We start from the raw sequence: 23823 nt of genomic DNA, 5'->3' as shown, positions 1-23823 counted from the left end.
AGGGGGCCTGTCTTCCACTGTTTCTGTGCACCGCTTTGCAGCTGCAGCAGCATGAAGAGGAGTCTACACGGCCTGTTTTCTGCTGTGGCTTTGTGCCACTTTGTGGCTGTGGCGTCATGGCAGCCCCTCTGTGAGCACGTGTCCCGACATGGCCACTGTTTACTTAGTGATTCCCTCACAGTCCACAGGTTGCTTGGCTGGTCTTGAGCCTCAGTGGCAGTCCCTGACAGACTTGCAGAGGGCTGACTGAACAAGGAAAACTTGTCTGGGATGACTTGGCTGTCCTTTGGGGAACTCGCATTCTCTTTGCAGAGGGAACTCGGAGGAGAGCAGAGGAGGAGATCCACAGCATGGTCACTTCATTTTATTCTTGTGCCACTGCCAAGCTCAGAGCCAGAGAGGAAGCTGCACTAACAGCTGTGGGCACCAGGGAGGTGTTCAGCATCCAGAACTGCCTCAGTCACTCCACCACACACCTTATGGACTTCAGTTCACACCAGCTGATGTCTAGACAGTGTTCCCCAATTGTTTTGTTAGGACAGCCTGAACAACACCTTCTGCAGACCCCACATCCCTCACTGCTGTGGCATTGCTAAACTCACGATGCAGCAGAAACACAGGCTCCTCAGGAATGCACACTAGCAACAGCACCTCTTCTGGAACAATAACAGGAGACAGGGGTATTGATGAGACCCTGCACAGACAGGAATCCCCCCAAGGCTGTTCGTCAGTGTGGAGCTTACAGACATGGAGGCATATCACATCTCTCTCTGGGGTAATAATAGCTACACCCACAGACATCTTGGAACATACATTCTCCCTCGTGGTGATGAGTTAGAAACCCACTAACATTCTGGCAGCAGACAGATTCCCCGGAAAGGGATATTTGGTTTAAAATTCATGTTCCAAAATTAAGTATTTGTCGTAGATTTATTCATTTCTCAGGTACCGTGACTAAGTCAGTAGGCCTCTGATTTTGGTGAAGTATATGTAGCAGGTAGAGAATGGCAGACACTGACTCAATGAGCAGATTAAAACAGAATATCTTACCTGGAGGTTCACGTTAGAGAACCACAGGGTACCAACAGGAGGCTTCCAAAGGACACTGGAGCAGAGCCTCTCTCACAGGGTGTAATTTGAAGTCAGGTGTGAAGAGGGTAAGTTCCAGAAGGGCCAGAGAGTAGATGGCTTTACCTCTCAGTCCAGGGTCACCCTTGAGGTCAGTAGCTATGAATTTAAAATGGTTCCAGGATTTTCAATCAGTATTGTTTGTTTGTTTGTTTGTTTGTTTGTTTAAACACCATTGCTGTCTTCAGACATACCAGAAGAGGGCATCAGATCTCATTACAGATGGTTGTGAGCCACCTTGTGGTTGCTGGGAATTGAACTCAGGACCTCCGGAAGAGCAGTCAGTGCTCTTAACCACTGAGCCACCTCTCCAGCTCCCAGTATTGTTTTCTAAGGGAGAAGTAACTCGCTGGTACAGTACTTGTCCTGTATGTGCAGGATCATATGTTCAATCCCCAGTAAACAAAAAACCTAGGACTAAGACACCCACTTTGGTCACACTGTGATATCTGATATTACAGTATTATGTATGTGTGCACGTATCTAATACAATGATACACACATCATAACACGAACATACTTTTTTCTTAAAAGTCTTGCATTGAAATTACACAAGAACCCAGGGATTTAAGTCCAGAGTTTATCAAAGCAGCTAAAGGTAACCAGTTGCTTCTGCCAATCCAGGAAAACCTGAGTTGCAGTTTTCATGGCCTCAGGATAAACAGGGCAACTGCCCGAATGTCTGAACCAACCTGGGTGTAAATTCTGAAGCGGAGCCTCCACACACTCTGCTGGAACATCCTGCTTACCTTAGGATAGGGAGATCAGAAGTAAGTCCATTCTTCCTCCCCTCAGAAGGAGACAAGCAAAATTACAGTGCAGGAAAGAGACTGCACTGACAGACACACGACAGCTCTGACAGACACACAACAACCACTGACATACACACAACAGTACCATCAGACATACAGCAGGCACTGACAGACACACAACAGCACTGACAGACACACAACAGCTCTGACAGATACACAACAGCACTAACAGACACACAACAGCTCTGACAGATACACAACAGCACTAACAGAAACACAACAGCTCTGACAGACACACAACAGCTCTGAGAGATACACAACAGCACTAACAGACACACAACAGCTCTGACAGACACACAACAGCTCTGAGAGATACACAACAGCACTAACAGACACACAACAGCTCTGACAGACACACAACAGCTCTGACAGATACACAACAGCACTAACAGACACACAACAGCACTAACAGACACACAACAACCACTGACAGACATACAACAGCCACTGACAGATACACAGCAGCTGCTAGAAGCTCCCCTGCACCTCCCTGGATAGCCAGCCCTCTGCCTGCTCGGCTAAACACAACCATTATAGCATTATAGAGCAACAGTGGTGGCCAGAGCAGTAGGAGCAGCAGAGCAGTATAGGTGCATCCTTCCCCTTTTGCTTGAATGCTCCTGCTTGGCCAGGCCAGAGATCTCTGTTGATAGTGTCTTGTGCACAGACAGGCATACTCATATAAACAAAATAAATAAATCTAAGAAGAGGAGGAGGAGGAGGAGGAGAAATGGAGGGAGATGCCCTCAGATAATGGTGACCAAAGAAGTCACGCAAATTTATAGAAGGCAAGATATACTTAGGACTAACACCTCAGAAGATACAAGGAAAGACATTACATGATGTTGAAAGGCTCAATCAGCAGACATGGTGGTTTGGAATGTCCCTCATAGTCTCCAGTATTTGATGCTACCATGCTGGAGAAAGTACATCACTGGGTTTGTGATTTCTCAGCTTCCTGTTCCTGCCACCATGCCTGCTACTTACTGCCATAATGAACTCGTATTCTTCTAGAACTATAAGCTAAAATAAAAAAATTTCAGAAAGTGCCTTGGACATGGTATTTTATCACAGTAGCAGAGAAGTGTGGGATAAAAGGCTGTTTCACAGCAGGTGATTGTGGTTTGCCTCATGCTCTAGCAGGGGCATGATTTTTGCCAGCTGCAGATAGTTTAATTCTGGGGACTCTGGAGAGGGTATAAATGGGAGAGCCCTGAGACTCCTGAGGAGACTGCTGCTCCCCCTGCTGCTTCCCCGCTGCTCCAAGTTGCTATTGTTGCATTTTTGACAGGTGGTCATGAGTAAAGAGACAAGAAGAGGAAATCCTGACAACGAAGATTGGACTTGCCCAAGGAAGCCGACACCGCTAATTAGCAGTAACTAGTCTAAAAAATCTATGGCCCCTTTCCTTTTAACCTTCTTTCTCTCCTACCTAGTGTTGGGGGCTTGGAAATGTTTAAGGCAGAATAAAGGTTGGAATGGAGATGAAGCTATAAGAACTCAATAAAGTAGCTTTAAAAAATAGTGCCAACAAAGTTCAGAAAGCTGAGATTATACTAAGTATCATTTGAGCATAATGACAAGAAATTAGAATTCGAAATCGGGGGGAACCCTAGAAAATCTGAAAATATGTAGAAATCATACTCTTGAACAACCAGGGGCTCAAACCAAAGGAGAATTCAGAGAATACCTCAAAACAAACAAAAAGCAAGCACAGCACATACTGCATTAGTTATATGTCTGCTGCTGTGGGAAACACTGGCCAAAGGCCACAGGGGAGAAAAGGGTTCATTTCACTCTACAGTTGTAATCCGTCATGGAGGGAGTCAGGGCTGGAACCTGGAGGTAGAAACTGAAGTACGGGCCATGGAGGAGTACTGCTTACTAATTTATTCCCTGTGTCTTGCTCAGTCTGCCTTCTTATACCACCAAAGACCACCTGCTCATGAGGGTGGGGAGAAATCCCCAGGGAGTTTGGCCTTCCATACCAATCATTAATCAAGAAAACACATTACAGTTTGCCTACAGGTCAACCTGAAGAAGGCATTTTCTCATCTGAGTTTCCTCCTCCCAGAGGAGGAACCAACCCAACCGAGACACACACCAAAACTTAGAGGACACAGACAAAGTAGTAATAAAGGAAATTTACAGCATAGGATACCTACATTTAGAAAGAAGAAAGCTGTGTGCGCCTATAATCCCAGAACTCAGGAGGCTGAGGTAAGAGGCATGTGGAGGTAAGAGTTGAGACTAGCTGGGCTACACGCGATGGCTTCAAGGCCAGCCTGGAATATCCACCAAAACACTGTCTAAATAAATGAATAGATAAACCAAATTTATAATGCAGCAAATTACCAAAATAATAAGTTAATCCCACAACTAGTAGAAAGAAGGAAATTAAAAAGATTTCATTAGAAATAAACACAAGTAAAAGAGAAAAGAAAATTAGGTGGGCTTTTGATAGAGCCTGCTAATCTTCAGCAAATTCCCCGAAACCACACAAGGAAAGAAGAGTCTCCTCCACAAATGTTGTTTTTAACACTATGTATCTGTATTCTTTGATCTTATACCACATACAAAATTAACTCAAAAGGGACCTAAGATGTGAAATCCAGGGAAAGCTCACAGAGAAAAACACAGCGGGGAAGCTTCTCAGGTTGGACTCGACAGTGGTGTATCAGAAACGACACCACATGTACAGGCAGAAAGTACAAATACAGACGAATGGGACCACATCCATTTATTTAAAAGTCCAGCAAGGTGAATGACACACGAGCAAGCTACAGAATGAGAAAATAGTTGTGAGCAGCCTGTCTGGCAGGGTGTGTGCTGGCTTGTCCCTACTGTCAACTTGACATAAGTCAAAGTCACCTGGGAAGAAGGAATCTCAGCTGAAGCACTGCTTCAGTCAGGCTGGCCTGTGGCCATGTCCATGAGAGACTGACTCATGATTGATGTGGGAGGGCCCAGCCCATTGTGGCTGGCAGCATCGCTGCATGGGCAGGCTTGGATTATACACACAAACTAGCTAGGCATGAGTCATGGAGTGACCCAGCAACACGAGATCCTCTATGCTATCTGCTTCATTTCCTACCTTGAGACCTTCCAATGGAAGTCCATAACCTATAGGTTGAAATAAACCCTTTCCTCCCCTATGCTGGATAGTTGTTTTTGTTAATTTGTCACAAACTAGAGATACCTGGGAAGAGGAACCCTCAATTGAAGAATTACCACCATCAAGTTGGCTTGTGGGCTTGTCTGTAGAGTGTTTACTTGATTGCCAATTGATAGATGAAGGCCTAGCCCACATTGGGCGGGGCTACCCCTAGGCAGGCGGTCCCGCGTTGTGTAGAAGTGTCTGAGTGTGACCCGGAAGCAGGCTGGCAAACACCTTTCCTGCACAGTCTCTGCTTCAGTTTCAGCCTCTAAGTCCCTGCCTTTGTTTCCCTCAGTGATATATTGTGACCTGGGAGTTTCAAGAACAAAATAGACCCTTTCTTCCCCAAGCTGCTTCTGTCGGTGTTTTTATCATAGCAAGAGAAACTAGCAAACCCCTCAAGTTGCTTTGGTCGAAGCGTTTTATCATGTTAACAGAAACCAAACTGGGTCAAAGTGTTAACATTTAAAATACATACGGGATCCCTACAATTCAACGACAACAAAAATTAAACCTGGCTTTTAAATGGGCAAATAACCTAAATAAACTTCTCTACAGAGAAGGTGAATCCATGGGCAGAGCGCACACCAGCAGAGGCTGACATTGGTGGTCATCGGGAAAGGACAGGCATAAGTTACAGCATCATATCACCTCACAACTACTAGGACGGCCATTACTTAAAAGCAAACACAAGCAAAACCAGAAAATAACCAGTGCTGGAGATAATATGAAGAAATTAAGTTGTAAGAGCCAGGGGACCAAGAAGTCCACTGTGAGAGTGTGTCCAGGAGCAACAGGGAAGCTTCACCCATGATACCACAGCACTACAGCTGTCTAGACAGGTCCTGAGGGAGCACACCAGCTACCCTGGATATGCTAACATGGAAGGGAAATCCCAGGGGCCCCACCTGTAGACCAAGAGTTGCAGTCGCCTAAAGATGCCTGAAAGAGAGAGAATTAGTTTTCCTCAGGGGTCAGCCCCATGATTGATTAGGTAATACCAATTGGCAGCCCTGAAACCATAGACACACAGCAGCACTAAACAGACTGAGCAGGCTGCATTTCTACATGTACGTATGTATAGATTGTAATGATAATAATCAAAGAAAATAATTTTTAAAAATGGGGCTATGAGTTTGAGAGGGAGTGATGGGAAGACGGGGAGAGATTGGAGGGAACTTGGGAAGGAGTGGAGGAAGAAAGGGAAGGAGCTAAATGATGTATATATTTTTATTAATTATTTAATATAAAAAGGGGGGAAAGAAACTAGAACAGTTAGGAATATGTAGAATGACCCTGTCTCAGGCTGGAGAGATGGCTTAGTGATTAAGAGCATTGACTTCTCTTCCAGAGGTCCTGAGTTCAAATCCCAGCAACCACATGGTGGCCCACAACCATCTGTAATGAGATCTGATGCCCTCTTCTGGTGTGTCTGAAGACAGCTACAGTGTACTCATGTACACTAAATAAATAATTTAAAAATTTTTAAAAACCAAAAAAAGAGAAAGACCCTGTCTCAAAAAAGAAAACAAAAACTAAGACAAAAAAACCCTTAGAACAAAACCACCATAAGACCCATTAATCCCACTTCTGAGTATTTATCTGAGAGAATGAATAACACCCTGTAGGCATATATTTCCCACAACCTACTTTAATAAGTGTGCAACCTCCTCTCTAGCCCACCACCCACCAGAGGTAATGAAAAAGAAAGGTTATTAGAATACAGGGGAAGTAGACCTGTTTAGAAATAGTTCTTTGGGGCGATTCCAATCTTCATTGTTCTCAATCCAATCCAGTAGCAAACACCAAACACGAACCAGCAGCTGCAGCCCAGTCCACTCGGCAGACACCACACACGAATCAGCAAGGGCAGTTCAATCCAGGAGACACCGCAAGGCTCGCCAATCAGCCTGAGTCTGCAAAGGTGGCAAGAAGACTCAGGAACCTCACGAGAGATTCTTTGGCCAGTTTCTCTCTACTGAAATCACTCCAAGTGGAGATCAGCAGCACAATGTAAGGCGAACCAACACACGTGTATCGTTAGTGAAGACTAGCAAAGCAGAGCAAAGCCAACCAATACTGGAGCTCCCACTGTCTGTGGGGGTCATATTTACATTCTTTCTTTCTAAGAGTCACACATCCTTCCATGTGTAATTGCTGTCTAAGCCATGTGACCGTAGCAAAACATCCTTTCGCCTGTGTCTGCTTCAGCAAAACACTCTCCCATATGTCTGTTTTAGCAAAATGTCTTTCACCTATCTGCCCCAGCAAAACATTATTATAACCTAACTGAGTCCCCAAGGAAACCAGAATTTTCACTGTAACACCCCCATCACATATCTACACCCCTGAAATGATGGCAGCTTAGCTCATAATAGCCACCAAATGGAAACTGCCAAAATGTTCACTGATAGACGGATGGACAAAGAAATCAGCACGTAGATAAAAGTGGAATATTAGCCTTAAAAAGAGAGAAGGCTGTCAGGCGCCACAACGTGGGTGAACCTTGAAAGAATTATGCTGAGGGAAATTAGCCAGTCCCTGGCAGCACTGAATTTGTCATGAAGCATGAAGATGGTCGAATTCGTCAAACGAAAGGCAGAGTGGTGCCTGCAAGAGGCTGGGCTAAGGAAACAGGAAGTTGACTTTCAGAGGATGCAGAATTCCAGGCAAGATGCCAAGGTTCTACAGAAACATGTGCAGCAAGGCGCACTGTATTCAGCTGAACTCTTACACGCAGCTAAGGGGAGAGCTTGATGCTGTGTCTCTCACCATGGCGGGGTGGCGCACCAACATTCTTAAACAGAGAACAGCCTGTTGCAGCGGTGTGACCTTCATGGTCAATCTGACTGGATTTAGAACTGTCTGGAAGACGGGGAGGCATGGTTCTGTGTGCATCTGAGGGAATAAACCAGGAAGAGGTTAACACTGGACTACACTGGAGTTACCCTTTCTCTGCTTCCTGATGCACCACAACATGAACCTCTCTGTGCCTTCTGCCCTTCCCCGACATGATGGACCAAAATCCTACTGAATCTGGAGCCAAAATAAGCCTTTCCTCCTCCGATCAGTGTGTTAGGAAATTTGGCTGTAGTGAAAAGGCAGCTAATACAACTGGTCATCAAGACACATCAAATAAATCAATGGGTACCTATCGTTGACCATCTACTAGATAAGGGCAGGAGCCAACGATTTCTCTCAGTCTGACAATAATCTAAATAGATAAGACTGAAGAAAAGTAGGAACTGTCATACTCTGCTAGTGTAATTGCTGTCTAAGCCAGACTGACATCCCGTAACAATTATTTACACAAAATTAACTAGCAACGTTAAACACACTCATGCCCACATCTCGACCTCCAATGGGTCCACAGAAGCAGCCTGCAAATCTGGATAAATACGCTGTCTCCAGCTTTTGCAATCCGGCATCTCGGCGACTCATAGGAATGCAAGAGATCTGAGGGATTCCTATAGAGCTCTAAGATCAAGCTCATTCCATCAGTCACAGCCTAGGCAGAGGAGATGCATGCCTCTGCCACAGCTGGCCAACTCAGGTATGAGGAAAGAGAAGGTGGATTGTTCCTGCCGTGAAAAAGCCACATGGGAACTGAGCTCACCATCTGCAGGTCCTCTTCCTACACTGATAGATCAGTTCAATCCCTTTTCCTTTTCTGGGATTGAAACAGACATCGTTTTCCCTTGAGCAAAGGGAGCGAGGAGAAGCACTCCCCTGACATGAGAGACGCCATGCTTGACATCCAAAATCTGGTAGGGGAGATGTAATGGTCCCCATTCTGCAGAGGTGACAGAGACAGAAGTGTTGGGTGACATGCCGCTATCCCACGATCAGAACACTCAGAACTCGACAGAGCAAGATCTGGATTATTTTTAATCCGGAAGGTGTATTTTAGGGAAGAGGAGTTGTTTTTTATGTTGGATCTTGAGATGGTGTCTCTGGTAGTCTAGGCTAGTCTCAAAGTTGCTTACCTAGCTAAGGCTGACCTTGAAGTCCTTATTCTCCTGCCTCCACCTCCCAAGTGCTGGGAGAACAGGTGTGTGCCATCATACCTGGCTGCAGACCCTGGTGTTTCAGTGACTTCCCATTCTGCCTCTCAAGACATTGGAATGTGTCTTCCCAGGAACAGGGAATGAAGGGGCCTCTGAGGTTGAGGAGAGAGCAGCAGCAGACACCAGCAGAAGCCCGGAGAGTAAGCAAGATGCCACCAATGTTTCAAAGCAGACTGAGAGCAGGGTGGGAAAGGGGAGAGAGAAAGAGCAGCCGGGGCGGCCAGGAAGAGAGAAGTCCCGTGCAGAAGAGAAAGATCGGCTGTATCCATACTGGCAGGGTGCTCTGACCACCAGGCATACAGGAAGAGCAGCTGGATGGGTCACAAGAGCTCTCACAGGAGGACACGATGTAGGAAAAACTCAAATCCTACTGCAAGTTAGTGCAGGACTCTTGAGTTTTAGGAATACAAGCTATAGGAAAGGTTCCGGGGTGGGACAAAGACTGGATGTCATAAGAACAGGTAAGAAATTATAATTACTTTGAAATTATTTTGATATCTATTAAACTTCTTCCCGGAACAAGATGTTTTTAAAATACGCTATGTCTATGTCGCCAGCCACAAGACACCACGGACTGGGTGAGTGATGTGGGTGTATTGTGGTTCACGGTTCTGGGGAGGTGATGGGGTGCAGGAACTGAGTCTGGTGATGCCCTCCTGAAGTTAAGCGACTTGGTAGAGTCGCACAGCTGAAGAGCGGAGGAGTGCATTGAGCCTGAGTTATGAACGCCCACCCTCTGGCTGCAAAACGCTTGCCATCCTGCAGAAAACCAAGACATTCCGTGGCACGCGTGGACTCTGCGCCCAGCAGCGGCGGTGGGCGCAGCCGAGGGGACTCTGGTCTTGCAGCAGACGTGGGTTCTCACCGGGGTGTGAGGCAATAAGGAGACCTTGGCCCGGGGCTGATCAAGACCCCATACACACACCCGGGAATCCTACCGCGGGGAGAAGAGGTTCCGCCTCACGCTCCGCCGCAGGGGGGCGCCCCTGGCTGGCAGCTGCTTGGCTAGTGGTCCCCGCCACAGGGCGCGTCGCCTTCAAGAAGATGTCGCTGTCCGGCGGGGAGAGCCCTGCTTGGCCAGCGACTCGCCTGTCCTGGTTGCTATGCTGCAGCGCCCTGTTGTCCCCGGCCGCCGGCTACGTGATTGTGAGCTCCGTGTCCTGGGCTGTCACCAACGAGGTAGACGAGGAGCTGGACAGCGCGTCCACCGAGGAGGCGCTGCCCGCGCTGCTGGAGGACTCGAGCAGCATCTGGCAGCAGAGCTTCCCGGCCTCGGCGCACAAGGAGGACACGCACCTGCGGCCTCGGGGCTCCGCCCGCGCCAGGCCCGCACCGGCCGCGCGTGGCATGTTCTCCTACCGGCGGGAGAGCGGCTCATCCGAGGCATCCCCCGGCCCCAGGGTGCATGCCGGCACCGCCCGCTCCCTAGCCCACGCTAGCTCCTGGGGCTGTCTGGCCACGGTGTCCACCCACGAAAAGGTAAACCAGAGGTCGGGAGGTGGGGGCGGTGCGCGTCTCCTTCCCAGGACGCAGGGCAACTCGGGTTTCACAGGTGCATGGACTGTAAATGCCCTGTGAATAACGGAACCGGAGTGTGCTTGGGTCGGTCCATCCAGCCAAGTGCATGTGAGTGGGGAGGAAGGCGACGCTGGGAAACAGCCTGGTGGTTAGTGACTGAATCCCTGTATTAAGATGGCCAAAGCGATGATCAGATAAACAGCGACAAGCTGGAAACCTGGAACGCAGACAGGATCGCCTTTGGAATCACAGATGAGGCGCATCCAGCTCCTGCAGACTCGGACAGTCCTGCAGACAGGCTCTGGCACCGCCTCCCACACCAAGTGGGTGTGGAAGTAGACATTAACACTTTAAAAAAAAAATGTAACTCGGATTTTTTAGGAAGACGACTTAGGCAAAGGGTAACTGCTGGAGGAGCCGTTTCAGCTGCAATTCGTCTCTTTCGGTCTACAGAACTATATCCACATTTTAACCTGCTTCCATCCAGAATGGCATGGAGGGGTGCCGCATTCCATCAGAATACCCCCCCCCCATCCCCGGAAAGCTTCTAGTCCTGTCTGGTAAACAGAGATGTGGTCCTAGCTCCTGTTTAATCTGTGCACGGAAGGGCTAACATCTTTATTATATATCACACCGCGTGGGAGTCGGATTCTTGCCACAGCTCTGGGTCTCACTAACCCCAACTCAGTCAAAGCATCCTGCTTTCCCACCCATAAAATTCAGAAATTCGCTGGTAGGAGCTTGAAAGTTCTTTTTTTTTTTTCTTTCCCTTAAAAAAAAAATCATCTAGTGACAGCTTTATCCTAATAATGGCAACAATCTTGTCATTTTTATGTCAGAATCTAAGCCAGTTCTGTATTCCCGGGGTTCAAATAGTTCTTACATGCCTGACATATACCTTAATAGGGGACAGACTTTAAATATGAAGCTAGTCTTGGTTTACAACAAATCGTTTCAGACAATTAAAAAAAATCTACTGCCTGAAGCAAGGGACGTGGAATGATTGAGAATCTGAATTATTCAACCTCCAGAACCCGTGTTCTTTTCAGTGTTTGTTTCTCTTCTTGTTTAAAGTGCCAAGCAGGGTGTCGTTAATTTGTAATCACAGGACTGAGATGGTTGAGACAGGTGGGATCTTTAGGGCTTGCCCTCAAGCTAGCCTAGCCTACTCTGGGAGTTCCAGGCCAGCAAGAGACTCTTTCTAAAACACAACAGTCCTGGACCCTGAAGAAAGACACCAGGAGGCCAGGAGGTTGACCTTGGACCTCCACAATTACACACTATGTGTGAGCACCACACACTCAGGCACACACGAAACAAAGAAACCCGGTGGCCAGTCAGGCTTGGTGGCCCGTGCCTACAGTCCCAGCCCTAACACAGCTAAGGCAGGAGAATCGTGAGTTCAGAGCCAACTCCAGATACATATACAGGCACTGCCTCACAGAAACAGGCACACAAGAAAAAGCAGCCACGGTCCTTGTGGTCCTTGCATCAAAACTGTTTTGACCCCCAACAGCACTCTCTCTTGTTAGCTTCCTTAGGCCTTCCCCTTCCAATGTTGGCTTGGAATCCAAACAGTAAATTCGGAGAGCGTTTGCACCAGCTGCAATCGGTTCACGGTAGCCTGGAACTAGAATCTGGGGATGATGTAATATTACCGTTTTTGGAGAACTCCATAAGTTTTCACATCTCTAAATTACTAAAGCTCTTCCTTTCAGAACCTTGCCCGGTGCTTGGAACACAATGGCGGCTTCTCTAACTGGAAGGTTCTATGTAAGGGACAAAACAGAGGTGGCAGCGTTCAGGGGAAGCTGAGACCTGAACACTGTTGCTTAATGTCACATGAGCATGGCATGGGGCCCTCCCTCATCCACTAGGTGGTCACAGGCAAAGATCAGTGTATCACACCTCTGTGACATCCATTTCTGCAAGAATGGCATCTAACGTATCAATGTCCCGTAACTTGTTCAGTTAAGGATCGTAATGGGACATACAACTGATAGATGAAGAAATGTCGCCCCAACTGAAGAAATTTAAAACATTTTTGTCGTCCCAAAGGCCAAGCAGTTTGTTAAAAAATTAATTAAATTCTATCCCCCGAAGTGAGGAATGTAGTAGTTATTTAAGAAGAGATGGCCGGAGGGGGGGTGGGGGCAGCACCGGCTTCTTCCCCAGGATCCTCTTGTCCTCTTCCTTCAATAAAATGACTGCATTCACTGTGCGAAGTCAGGGTCCAGAATAACGCTTTAGCTTCTAGGCAGAATGCCCTTCCCTACATCCCCACCCCTACCCCTGAGAAACTCTGAAACCATCCCTGGTTTAAGTTGCTTAGATTGGGGCCACGGAGCCTAAATATCCTCCCTGGGAAACCTGCTGCAGCACGCAAGCAAGGTCCAAGCAAGGTCTCGGGGAAACACCAGGTTGTTCCCAGCTTGTTACTCATAGCTCTGGCACTGAAAAGCCTTTTTGTCTTTGTTACTGTTGTGTTTGTCAGATCCAAGGACTTCCCTTTGGGAGCTGCCTGGCCATCAGCGATGGCCCCGTCCACAACAGCACAGGGGTCCCTTTCTTCTACATGACAGCCAAGGACCCTGCTGTGTCCGACCTGGTGAAGAACCCTGTAGCCTCCCTGATGCTGCCTGAGTCTGAAGGAGAGTTTTGCAGGTAGAGGAGGGAGGGTTTGTACTTATTATGGGTTTGGGGTAGAGGTGGAAGGTGGGTTGTACGGCTGTTGTCGTGGGCCCTTAGATATAAATTGACATCCTTCTCCTTAGAGTTCTACTGCAGACCAATGTGATTTGAAGCAAGCCACCTCACATGTACTCATCTGTAAAATGGGAGGGTGGGTGGGGTTTTGACTTTCACCTGGGTGATATATCCAGTGAGCCTGTTTAAATAGAAATGGTTGTCAATTGGACTCTGTGAGTGTCGCAGGGTTTTACTGCAGTGAAGAGACGCCATGACCAAGGCAAGTCTTATAAATGACAACGTTTAATTGAGGCTGACTTACAGGTTCAGAGGTTCAGTCCATTATCATCAAGGCAGGAGCATGGCAGCATCCAGTCAGGCATGGTACATGCAGCTGAGAGATCTACATCTGCATCTGAAGGCTGCTAGCAGAAGACTGGATTCCAGGCAGCTAGGATAAGGGTCTTAAGCCCACACCGACAGTGACACACTTACTCTAACAGGGTCATACCCACTCCAACAAGGCCACACCTCCCAATAGTGCCAATCCCTGGACCAAGCATATACAAACCATCCCAGTGAGCTACACTTAACCTACCACACATCTCTGCTCAGCCTGGCCCGCCTTAGCTTCCGTGCACAGACCTCAGGTGGACCAAGCCTTCTAACAGAAAAGCTTATTCGGTAATAAGAGTTTGACAGTGTACTTTGTTGAACGCTGAACTCAAAGGGAAAACACAGCAGCCTTTTCTGTACCCACGGCCTAGAAAAGTGAATTCCATAGTGTGCAGTTTGCCAAATGTGTATCCCTTTGAAACCAGCATAGAGATGAAAACTTGGAAGCTGATTGTGCAGGTTGGTATGCACAATCCTGTCTACCCTACAGTGTTTACCGGCCTTGGAGGTGAGTGCTTTCTGTCAGACAAAATGTTTTTGAGACTGGCTTTCATGGAGCCCAGGCTGGCCTTGAACCTAACCTGTAGCCAAGGATGTACCACACTGGTTAATACGGTACTGGGGAATTGAACCCAGGGCCTTATGGGTACTAGATGACTACTCTATCATCTAAGCTATGTCCCCAACCCAAGGTGCCTCATATGACATCCAGGTAGACACAGTGCGCTGGGGGCTGAAAGGAGACCCAGTAGTTTGTCTCCCTGGGATGTTCAGGCTGGAGCCTATTGACTTCAACCCATTTATAGCCCCTCTCTCCCCAAGGGATGCGTGTGATACAAGCCGGCATCCTTGAATGCAATTTCTTTAAAACTCCCTAGCAGAAAAGACTTCTGAACACATTTTAAGCAAAGCTAGAGCATCCATTCATTCAGACTCTGTCATCTAAATTCAAGATGCAAACCCCCAAATCACTTGCTGCCAGGGAGACACTGCACTGAGCTCCTGTGGTGTTCCTCTCCCCGCCCCAGAGATTAACAATCATCACAGGGTGGCCTGGAGGGAAAGGTAGATTATGCCTGGGTATCAAGTCATCTTATTTGCAAAAATGGAGGTGGTTGAGAGCAGGAACTGACTTCCTCTCACCTCTGTGCCCTCCATGCCCAGCATAGAAAGCAACCAGCCATCCTGTTTGTCCTTGTGGAGACCAGTTACAGCAATGCCAGGGTACCAAATGCAGCCTAGGAAAGGCCTTGCCATCCCCTCTCCCACCATTTATCCTCAGCAACAAGAGACTCAAACTGCAGGACTTCCGCTGTTCCCCAACAGGTTATGGCCAGGGAAACAGCATTCTTTTGTCACAGAACAGTCTGTGTTCTTAGCAAGCTCACTGCTACTAGAGAGACATGCCCAGGAGAGTTTCCTAAATTCTGCACCCTAAAAGCAGTAATGCAGGAGCATGTTGCTCCCAGGACCTGGAGTGCACCTGCTCTGGAAGACAAGTCACAGCTTTCTGTTCCAGGAGCAATGTGAGGCCACACTTGGTTGCACAAGATGTGACAACCAGCAGGCCTCAAGTGGACGGACAGGGACAGAAAATCTGAGCATTGAGGAAGCGATCTCCACAGAGATTGGAAGAAGGCAGTGTCTCAGAGTGGCTGTCTCCAGCTCTGTGTGTGTGTGTGTGTGTGTGTGTGTGTGTGTGTGTGTGTGTCTGTGTGTGTCTCTGTGTATGTGTGTATATGTGTCTGTGTGTGTATTTCTGTGTCTCTGGTGTGTCTTTGTATATGTCTCTGTGGGTATGTGTGTTAGTTTGCATGTTTGTGTGTCTGTGTGTCTGTGTTTGTGTGTTCTGTGAGTCTGTGTATGTGTGCCTATGTTCTGTGTGTCTCTGTGTATGTGTATGTCTGTCTGTGTGAGAATGTGTAGGTTTGTGTGTATTTGTGTGTCTCTGTGTGTGTCTGTGCATATCTGTGTGTATGCGTTAGTTTGCATGTGTGTATATCTGTATGTTTGTGTTTATTTGTGTGTGAGTCTGTGTGCATGTGTGTCTATGTTCCATGTGTTGACGTGTGTGTGCATGTGTGTCTCTCTGTGTATGTTTATGTCTGTGCATGTGTGTGTCTCTTGTGTGTGTGTGTCTGTATGTATGATGTGGTATGTATGATGTGCATGTGCACAAACATATGTGTCCCATGCTGAGTAAGAAATAAGAGCATCTGGCCAGAAGTGATGTCTCCAAGGTCTAGAGCACACCTGTATCCCCTACTGATGTGCAGAAACAGCCACACTCACTGGCCTCTGTGTCTAGAATCTCCTACCGAAACTCTTCCCCAGAACTGACAGTCCCTAGCATTACTTAAACTTCTGAAGTGTTGAAACATGGTATAAATTAAATTTGCCTTAGCAAGGGTCAGACTTCTGAGCAGGTGTTCTGAAGTGAAGCTACACCTTCCTGTGAATGACTTAAGTCCAGATGTGAGGTTCACCTAGAGTGTTAGAGACACTGAATCCAAGACTTGATAAGTCAAAGCCTGAATCAAAGGATAGGCACATGCCTGAGCCCCCCCCAGATAATCAGGGGCCACCTGATCAGAGAGAGGCATCTGGTAGAAGCTGTTACCAGAATTACACCCCAGACAAGAACCTTGTGGAGTTTAGAAAGACCAACGACCAGGTTCCTCGGACCTGGAGATATCGCTGATAAGACCAGGGTTTGTTGTCAAGTGCTTCATGGCAATTCTGGGGACTGGGCAGGGGATTCAGAAACCTCCAGTTGTGATGGTGAAGAACGTGAGGGCACTGGCTGCTTGTGTTCAGAGAAATGGCCTTACCTTGTGCTGTGAAGAAGTGTCCTGTGGACTGAAACTTGTAGCCATGCTGTTTGTCCGTTTGGTTTGTGCTCTCTTCTCAGAGTCCCCTGCAGCTATGTGCAGTGGGAGAGTGTATACTTTTCAGGGAATACATCCTAGGGTCCCCACAGGCCTAGATGAGCCATTAGAAGAGGGACCACAGGCCAAGTTAGGAAGGGGAGAGAAGGCTGGTTTTGAACCCATCTCCCATGGCTCCTTGAGCATCGTGAGGTATGCAGTTCTTCAGCTGCTGGCCTACCATGTTTTTATCAGGGTACACCTCCTGACTCCCACAGGCTTGCTGCCAGCACAGCTTGGTGAGTTCTTTCTTCACCAATGGGACACAAGTCAGGAGAAGCAGGTCACCAGCAAACACCGCTGAGCATAGGAAGGAGGCATGTTTGGGACTGTCACGAGAGCAGACTGAACAGGTCTCTGTACATTCAGAACTTTGTTTGATAAAGCTACATAGAAAATGCATGTGCTTATTAAGCAGAGGATGGCTAGAGGAACTGTTCAACTTCATGTGGCTGTCACAACATACCTGAGAGTTTTGTTTCAAACTTCTAGAGACCCACAGTACAGTGTTAGTGTGTGCTAATCTCTGTGAGGGCCACCTGGCTTCATCACACCAAAGCTACTGGCAGGTGCAGGGGAAAGATTAAATGCTCTTTTGTAAAAGAAATGATAAGTTCTAGCTAGCCCACATAAAAGACACACAATCCAGGTATTTTGTTTACAAGGCATAAGCCTAGATTGGGCAGGTTTGGGAGATATTTTAATTTCTATCCCATTCCCTTGTTACTTGCTGTTTCTCCTGGCTACTCACTCATGGTCCATCTCCTCCCATGGAGGCTTCTTAATACCTTCATGTCATTTCTCCCTCTTTTCTCTCTACATGTGACCCAAGCCAGGTAACCAAAAACCCGCCTACCTCTATCCACTGCCCAATCACAGGCTTTAGACTTTTGTTGACCAATTAACTTGGGTGTCAAGGTTACATAGCATCACTTGGTATATGTGAGGATCTCCTCATCATCATCGTGGGGAGGGACCAGATTTTGGAGACCAGTATTTAGCATTTGAATACATAGCATCCATCACCAGACCAACCCCAACACTCTTTTATCTTAAAGATTTATTTATTTATTTATTTATTTATTTATTTATTTATTTATTTATTTATTATAAGTACACAGTAGCTGTCTTCAGACACACCAGAAGAGGACATCAGATCTCATTACAGATGGTTGTGAGCCACCATGTGGTTGCTGGGATTTGAACTCAGGACCTCTGGAAGAGCCATCTCTCCAGCCCTTCTTTTTTCTTTTAAATTAAAAAAAAAAAAAGCACTCCCTGTATAACTAGGCCACTGTGAGATTAGCATTGACCCTTTCCAACGGTGGTGCCCCTATGACCTAATGCCCTTGCACCAAATCCCACCTCTTAAAGATTCTGGTCTCTCAATACTGCTTCATTGGAACCAAGCACATGAACCTTTGGGGACCTGTTCAAACCACACCCAAACTGGAGCAAACCATTAGACCCTCTCACATATCTAAGTTTTCCCTGAGGACATTCACTGCATTCAACCACAGCTGGTCTCCCCGGGGGTTCACTCCTCATCCTTAGTTACTGGCCACTCAGATCCTGACATCCCCTCTACTGAACTCTTCCATGAGGCAAATCGACAGAACCCTCCCGAGCCCCTAATGGCCAGGCATCCTCTCCTTCTTGGAACAGATCACGATGCCTGCTGCTTCGCTTTGCCAACTCTCTTAATATTTTATTTATACCCAGCTTTATCAAATTAAAAAGTCTGACCTGAAGGCTGGTTGTGATCAAAGCTCACAGAAGTACTTTGGCAAGTAGCTACTAAACACTTTCCACTTAGTGGCCCCCCACCGCGTGTCACTCAGTATGATATTCCAGTCCATTAGCTGGCTGTGTATTAAAGGGTTCCATCCAGGGGCTGGGGAGATGGCTCAGCGGTGAGTGGTGCTGACTGCTCTCACTGCTGGGCAGTTCACAGCCATCTGTAACCCCAATGCTTTCTTCTAGCCTCCATAAGTACCTGTGTACATATGGTGTGCACCCATATATTTAAAGATCTTTGTCTAAAAGTTAAATCCAGGGGTTGGGTATTTAGCTCAGTGGTAGAGCGCTTGCCTAGAAAGCGCAAGTCCCTGGGTTCGGTCCTCAGCTCCCAAAAAAAAAAAAAAAAAAAAAAAAAAAAAGTTAAATCCAAGTGGAAATGGGTGAAGGAGATTGAGGATCCAGGTCCCAGGTCCCGGAGTCTCCAAAACTGTAACCATGAAGAGACCGTTGCTCCTGTAAATTGTTTAACTAAAGGAGGGAGAAGCTGGTATTTCGGGAGACAAAACACATAGCTCTTCCTTCCTGTGAGGCAGATTTTCAGTGGCCCAGAAGGAGTCTTGTTATTGTTAGATTTATTGTTTGATTTACATGTGTGTATATGAGAGTATGTGCACGTATGTGTGTGCAGCTGCACATGCCTAACCATGTGAAGGCCAGGAGAGGGTGATAGATCCCTCAGAGGTAGCGTTCCAGGGGACTGTGGAACATCTGCTTGTTACCAGGGTGCTGGCGTCCAAACTTCAATCCTTATACCCATGCCCTGGCACTTAACTGCCGAGCTCTCTCTCCATCCTGGCCGAGAGCTTTCAGTGAGTTTGTAAGATGAGCCTGTGTTAAGCCACCTCACCTGGTCAGATGTTCCGCTGATTGGTTGCTGTTGGGTTGCCGTTTCTCTATTGCTTAATGTCCTAGTAAAGTTACTAAGGTCAGCTGGCCAGGGCATCCTGATTTAAGCGCTTCACCTGCTCTTCAAGCATGACATCCAGGGCTTGAGAGATGATGGTTCGGTGGTTAAGAGTACAGTTTGCTCTTGCAGAGGATCCAGGATTGATTCTCAGCACCAACATGGCCACTCACAAGTGTGTAACTTCAATTCCAAGGATTCAGATGCCCTCTACCGGCCATTTCGGGCACTGAATGCATGCGGTACACATACATGCAGGCAAAAACATAAGTATAAAAATAGATAAGCCTACAAAAAGTGACATTCAATGCTAATTACTAGATTGGTAATTTTGATGCATCCTTGTGGCCAAGAAAGTTGCTGCTGGGTTAGAATTATATATTCAGACTTCCCTTGGCTTGTAGGAGAATGTTGGGGAGGGGAGAGTTGAATCTGAGGGGTCTTTGAGTCTGTGGTTGAGTAGAGCTTTCGGTAATGAATCCTGGGTGAGAACAGTCATCTCGGATGCCGCGTATCATGCACCAGGACTGCCCTTCTGTGAGGGCTTCATCTACAGATTCAGTCAATTACAGAAAGAAGAATGTCTACACAGAGCAGAAACTGACATTTTCTAGCTTTTATCCCCTGAACAGTTCAGTACAGTGATTCTTTGCACAGTATTTATATCAAATAGGTGTTGTAAGAAACCCAAGATGATTTAAAGTCTGTGGGGGAGCGTGGGATGATAACGCAAATATTACTACTAAAATACTTCTGTTTCAGTAAGCCAGAGAGATAACTTAGCAGACATGGTTGCCTGAAGCTAAGACTTAAGACGTAAGGTTGATCCCTGGGACTCATAAGGCATGGAGAACCAGCTCCCCCAAATTGTCCTCTTACATCCATACACATGTGATAACATGCACATACATGTACATGTGCACACATACATAAATAAAATGGAATATAATGCTTTTACTTTATAGAGGGCATTAGGCACCTGCAGATTTTGACATCCAAGGTGTATCCTGAACAAAATTCCTCAGGAGTCCAAGGGATAACTGGGAGTATATTCTACAAAGGTTGTAAATTATAAAGTGCAAGCTCCCAAAACTTGAGAGAAGAAGGCCTGCCAATTGTGGGATGATGTCACAGGTGAGGCAGGCACAAGATAGAAGGAGGCCTGTCATTGGACAAGAAGGAAGGATGGGCGGGAGAAAAGTTTGAGGGGAGGGGAGGAGACTGGAACGGAAAGGAGGAAGAAAGGAGGGACTGCAGAGAAGCCGCAGTGGAGAGAACATGGAAGCTGACGTTAAGATTCCACTCTGTCAAAAAAAGAAAAGAAAAAAAAAGATTCCACTCTGTGTATTTACAGGTTGTTATGAATGTTCTTAAGGGATGAATGTGGACAGGGCTTTGAATGTGTAGGTGGGCAATTATATCTTATCAATAGGCTCAAAGGCTATTGTGTTGTGTGTTCTTTCATGTGGCGATTTAAGTTTAAGAGAGTGTGTGGCGGCTGGGACACTGAGCTGCCACAGAATTAGGATGTGTGTTTCTGGCATGGTGGCAACCTGCCTTGGGAACTGGATGGGCAGAGAGATTGTTGCCGTCTCAGAGAGAGGCCTTTGGCAGTGTGATATGGGATGGAGCAGAGCGGGTGAGAGGCTTTGCTGACTGAGATTAAGATATCCAGCAGATATCATGGGGCACTATGGTGCCGGACCTAGAGCGGGTGAAAAGACTGGATTATGTTTTATATTTTACAACAACAGTCAATGACTTGGACAAGAGAGACTTGTTGATGGCAGCCTTATCCCTCCTTTATCCCACCTTAGGAAGTATACATGTGTATAGTCTGAAGGTGCTCTTATCATGAGTCTGACACTTCTGGAAGATGAAGAAGTTCATGAGTCTGAAATTATCTCTAGGGCTGCCGAGAAAGGCCTGTGAATAACTGTAATTTGGCCCACTCGGCAGCTCATGGCCATTAAAAAGTGAAACTAAAGTGAGAGTCCGGCAAACAGAAGAAATAGTGAACGAGTTCACATACAGGTGGAATCTAAGGGAGCTGAATGCGTGTAGACTGGTTCCCTAGAGCCAGGGAAGAGAGGAGTGGGGTGCAGGACAATGTGAGGACTCTCAGTCCTAAGAGGGTCTGGGGCCCAAATGCTCAGCACGGATCAGCACACATATGGTAAACTGAGTGTGGTAGTCATCACTCGATGTAGGCACACAGTGAGTGGTCGCACTGCATACCCCCAGTGCGTTCAGTCTGTATTCGATAATTAAATATTTGAAATTGAAGGACCTCAGTCTCAGGAACAGCAAGGGAGGAGGGCTCTCTTCTTGTCAGCCATCCCGGCCCACACATATGTCTTTATTAATAATCATTAGTTTATTTCAAGCGCTTTATTTAACTAGTCTGTTTACATTCGGGCGCTGTGGTTTCTTCATTTAATTAATTAAATGAATTAGGGCTGGAAATCTATTTCCCAGCCCAGGTTAAGACGGTAAATTGAAAAAAACTCCATCTTAAAGAGACTCTGGCAGCCAACAGTCCTTCCTGCATCACCCTTTTCTGTCAGCACATACATGCACATATGCATGGGCAGGTGCCCAGCCCCCTGGGGAAACTTATACTCAGGCACTAGACTTGGCTGTGTGAAAACCTAATTGGTGGTGACTGTCAATAACGGCATCTCAGAGGCAAAAATTCTGTTGTAGCTTCTCCCTTTCTGTAGTACGCAGACTTGAACTGTGACCTTCAGCACTGGGTCTCATTACTGAGCAGACTAACCAGCCCTGTGGACCAGGAAGGGCCTTTTATTGACTTATGTTCTCCTGGATGGTATGGGTCAGTTTTCATTTCGATGACTGGGATATCCATGAAACCAAAAGAGTTAATGAATGCTCTTCTTGAAGTCAAAACACAGTGAAGGGAGATTGGACAAATGCTAGGAGAGCTTGACTTGATTATCATAAACAAGGTTTCAGAGGCGTTTCTCCTCTTCCCGAAAAGGCTTTTGATTAAAAAAGGGTGGTGTCACAGATGCTACTAGGGCTCCGAGCCCCTCAATCTTTCCTGGGCAGAAACAACTGAGTTAGTAGGTGCTGAATTTAATGATTCTCTTGTGAGATGTAAAGAGAAGTGCTAGAAATAACAATAACCAACGCCCACTATGACCCCTTCATCATAACATGGTGTGTGTGTGCACACTCGTGCACACACATGTATGTATGTATGTATGCACACATGTTTGTATGTGTGTGCATACATGTGTGCAAATATGTGTGTGCATGTATGTGCACATATATGCATGTGTGAGCATTGTATATGTATATGCACCTATGTGTGTGTATATATATATATGTGTACTCGTGTGTGTGCACACATGTATGTGTGTGCATACATGTATTGTGTGTATGTGTGTGCATGTATGTGCATGTGTGTGCATGTATCCTTGAGGGTGTGTGTATAGGTGTATGAACATGTGTATATGTGTGTATACCCATGTGTATATGTGTGTGCACTCATGTGTGCATGAGTGCATGTGTGTGCACCTGTATGTATGTATGCATATATTTGTGTGTATGTGTGCGCATGTATGTGCGTGTGTGTGCATGTGTCCTTGAAGGTATGTGTGCATATGTGTATGAGCATGTGTATATGTATGCACACCCATGTGTGTGTGTATATTATGTGTGCGCACACTTGTGTGTGCATGAGTGCTCATGTGCACCTGTATGTGTGTGTGTGTGGTATGTGTTAGCATGCATGTATGTATGTGTGTGTGCATGTGTGTGTGCACGCACAGATACATGTCACCTCCCCTTTGCCTGAACATTGCTGAGCATTCCTGGAGCTAAAGCCTTCTTAGTCACCTTTAAAAGAGAAAGCTGGATGAGTAGCTATCCAAGCTTCTCTTTTGCCTTCTGCCCATTTCTGTGTTTGTACCTCTTAGTAACCGCCAGCCACTTCCCTCTCTCTGTGAGGTTCAGACCCTGGAGTTCCCAACTAGTTCTTAATTCACCATGTTCCAGTTCCTCTGTTGTTACACTACCCTTTCCATGTGTCAGCTCCTGGTTCACAAATCGTGTTGGAAAGGTCTCCATCTTAAACAGGAATGACTTAAATATGAAACAAGGTGGTAACACCATGTATGGAGATACTTCACAGAGCACTTAACTTGTTAAGGTGAATGAAAATGTGTTATCAAAGGCCCCAAGCCCCCACATAATTATTTCTGTCTCTATGGACTTATGTATTTGGCCATTTAATTAACTTATTAAGTTATTCTGGATATCATATAAATGGAAGTCATAATATGTGATACTTCGTGAGGAATTTTTTCTTTTAGGAAGGCTTCTTGATATTTTCAAGAGTCATTATTCTACAATGTTTATCAATAATTCATAATGTTTATCAATAATCCATAATGTTTAT

At 46.4% G+C, this 23823-nt stretch overlaps 1 protein-coding gene across 2 annotated transcripts in view; it reads left to right on the top strand.

Moving 5' to 3' along the window:
• Window positions 1-9861: 9861 nt before the first annotated feature.
• The window catches only part of Creg2 (cellular repressor of E1A-stimulated genes 2), a 73441-nt gene continuing 59479 nt past the window's right edge, over window positions 9862-23823 (top strand). The window contains exons 1-2 of one of the 2 annotated variants that reach the window (XM_008767069.3): window positions 9862-10643; window positions 13177-13346. In XM_008767069.3, the coding sequence (XP_008765291.1) occupies window positions 10209-10643; window positions 13177-13346 (605 nt within the window). In that variant the 5' untranslated portion in view covers window positions 9862-10208. The remainder of the gene's footprint in view (window positions 10644-13176; window positions 13347-23823) is intronic. The other variant, XM_039084545.2, reaches the window with a different exon arrangement.

This window comes from Rattus norvegicus, chromosome 9 (genome assembly GCF_036323735.1).
Source record: "Rattus norvegicus strain BN/NHsdMcwi chromosome 9, GRCr8, whole genome shotgun sequence".
NCBI classification, from domain to species: Eukaryota; Metazoa; Chordata; class Mammalia; order Rodentia; family Muridae; genus Rattus; species Rattus norvegicus.
This window is presented reverse-complemented; position numbering and strand designations above follow the sequence as displayed.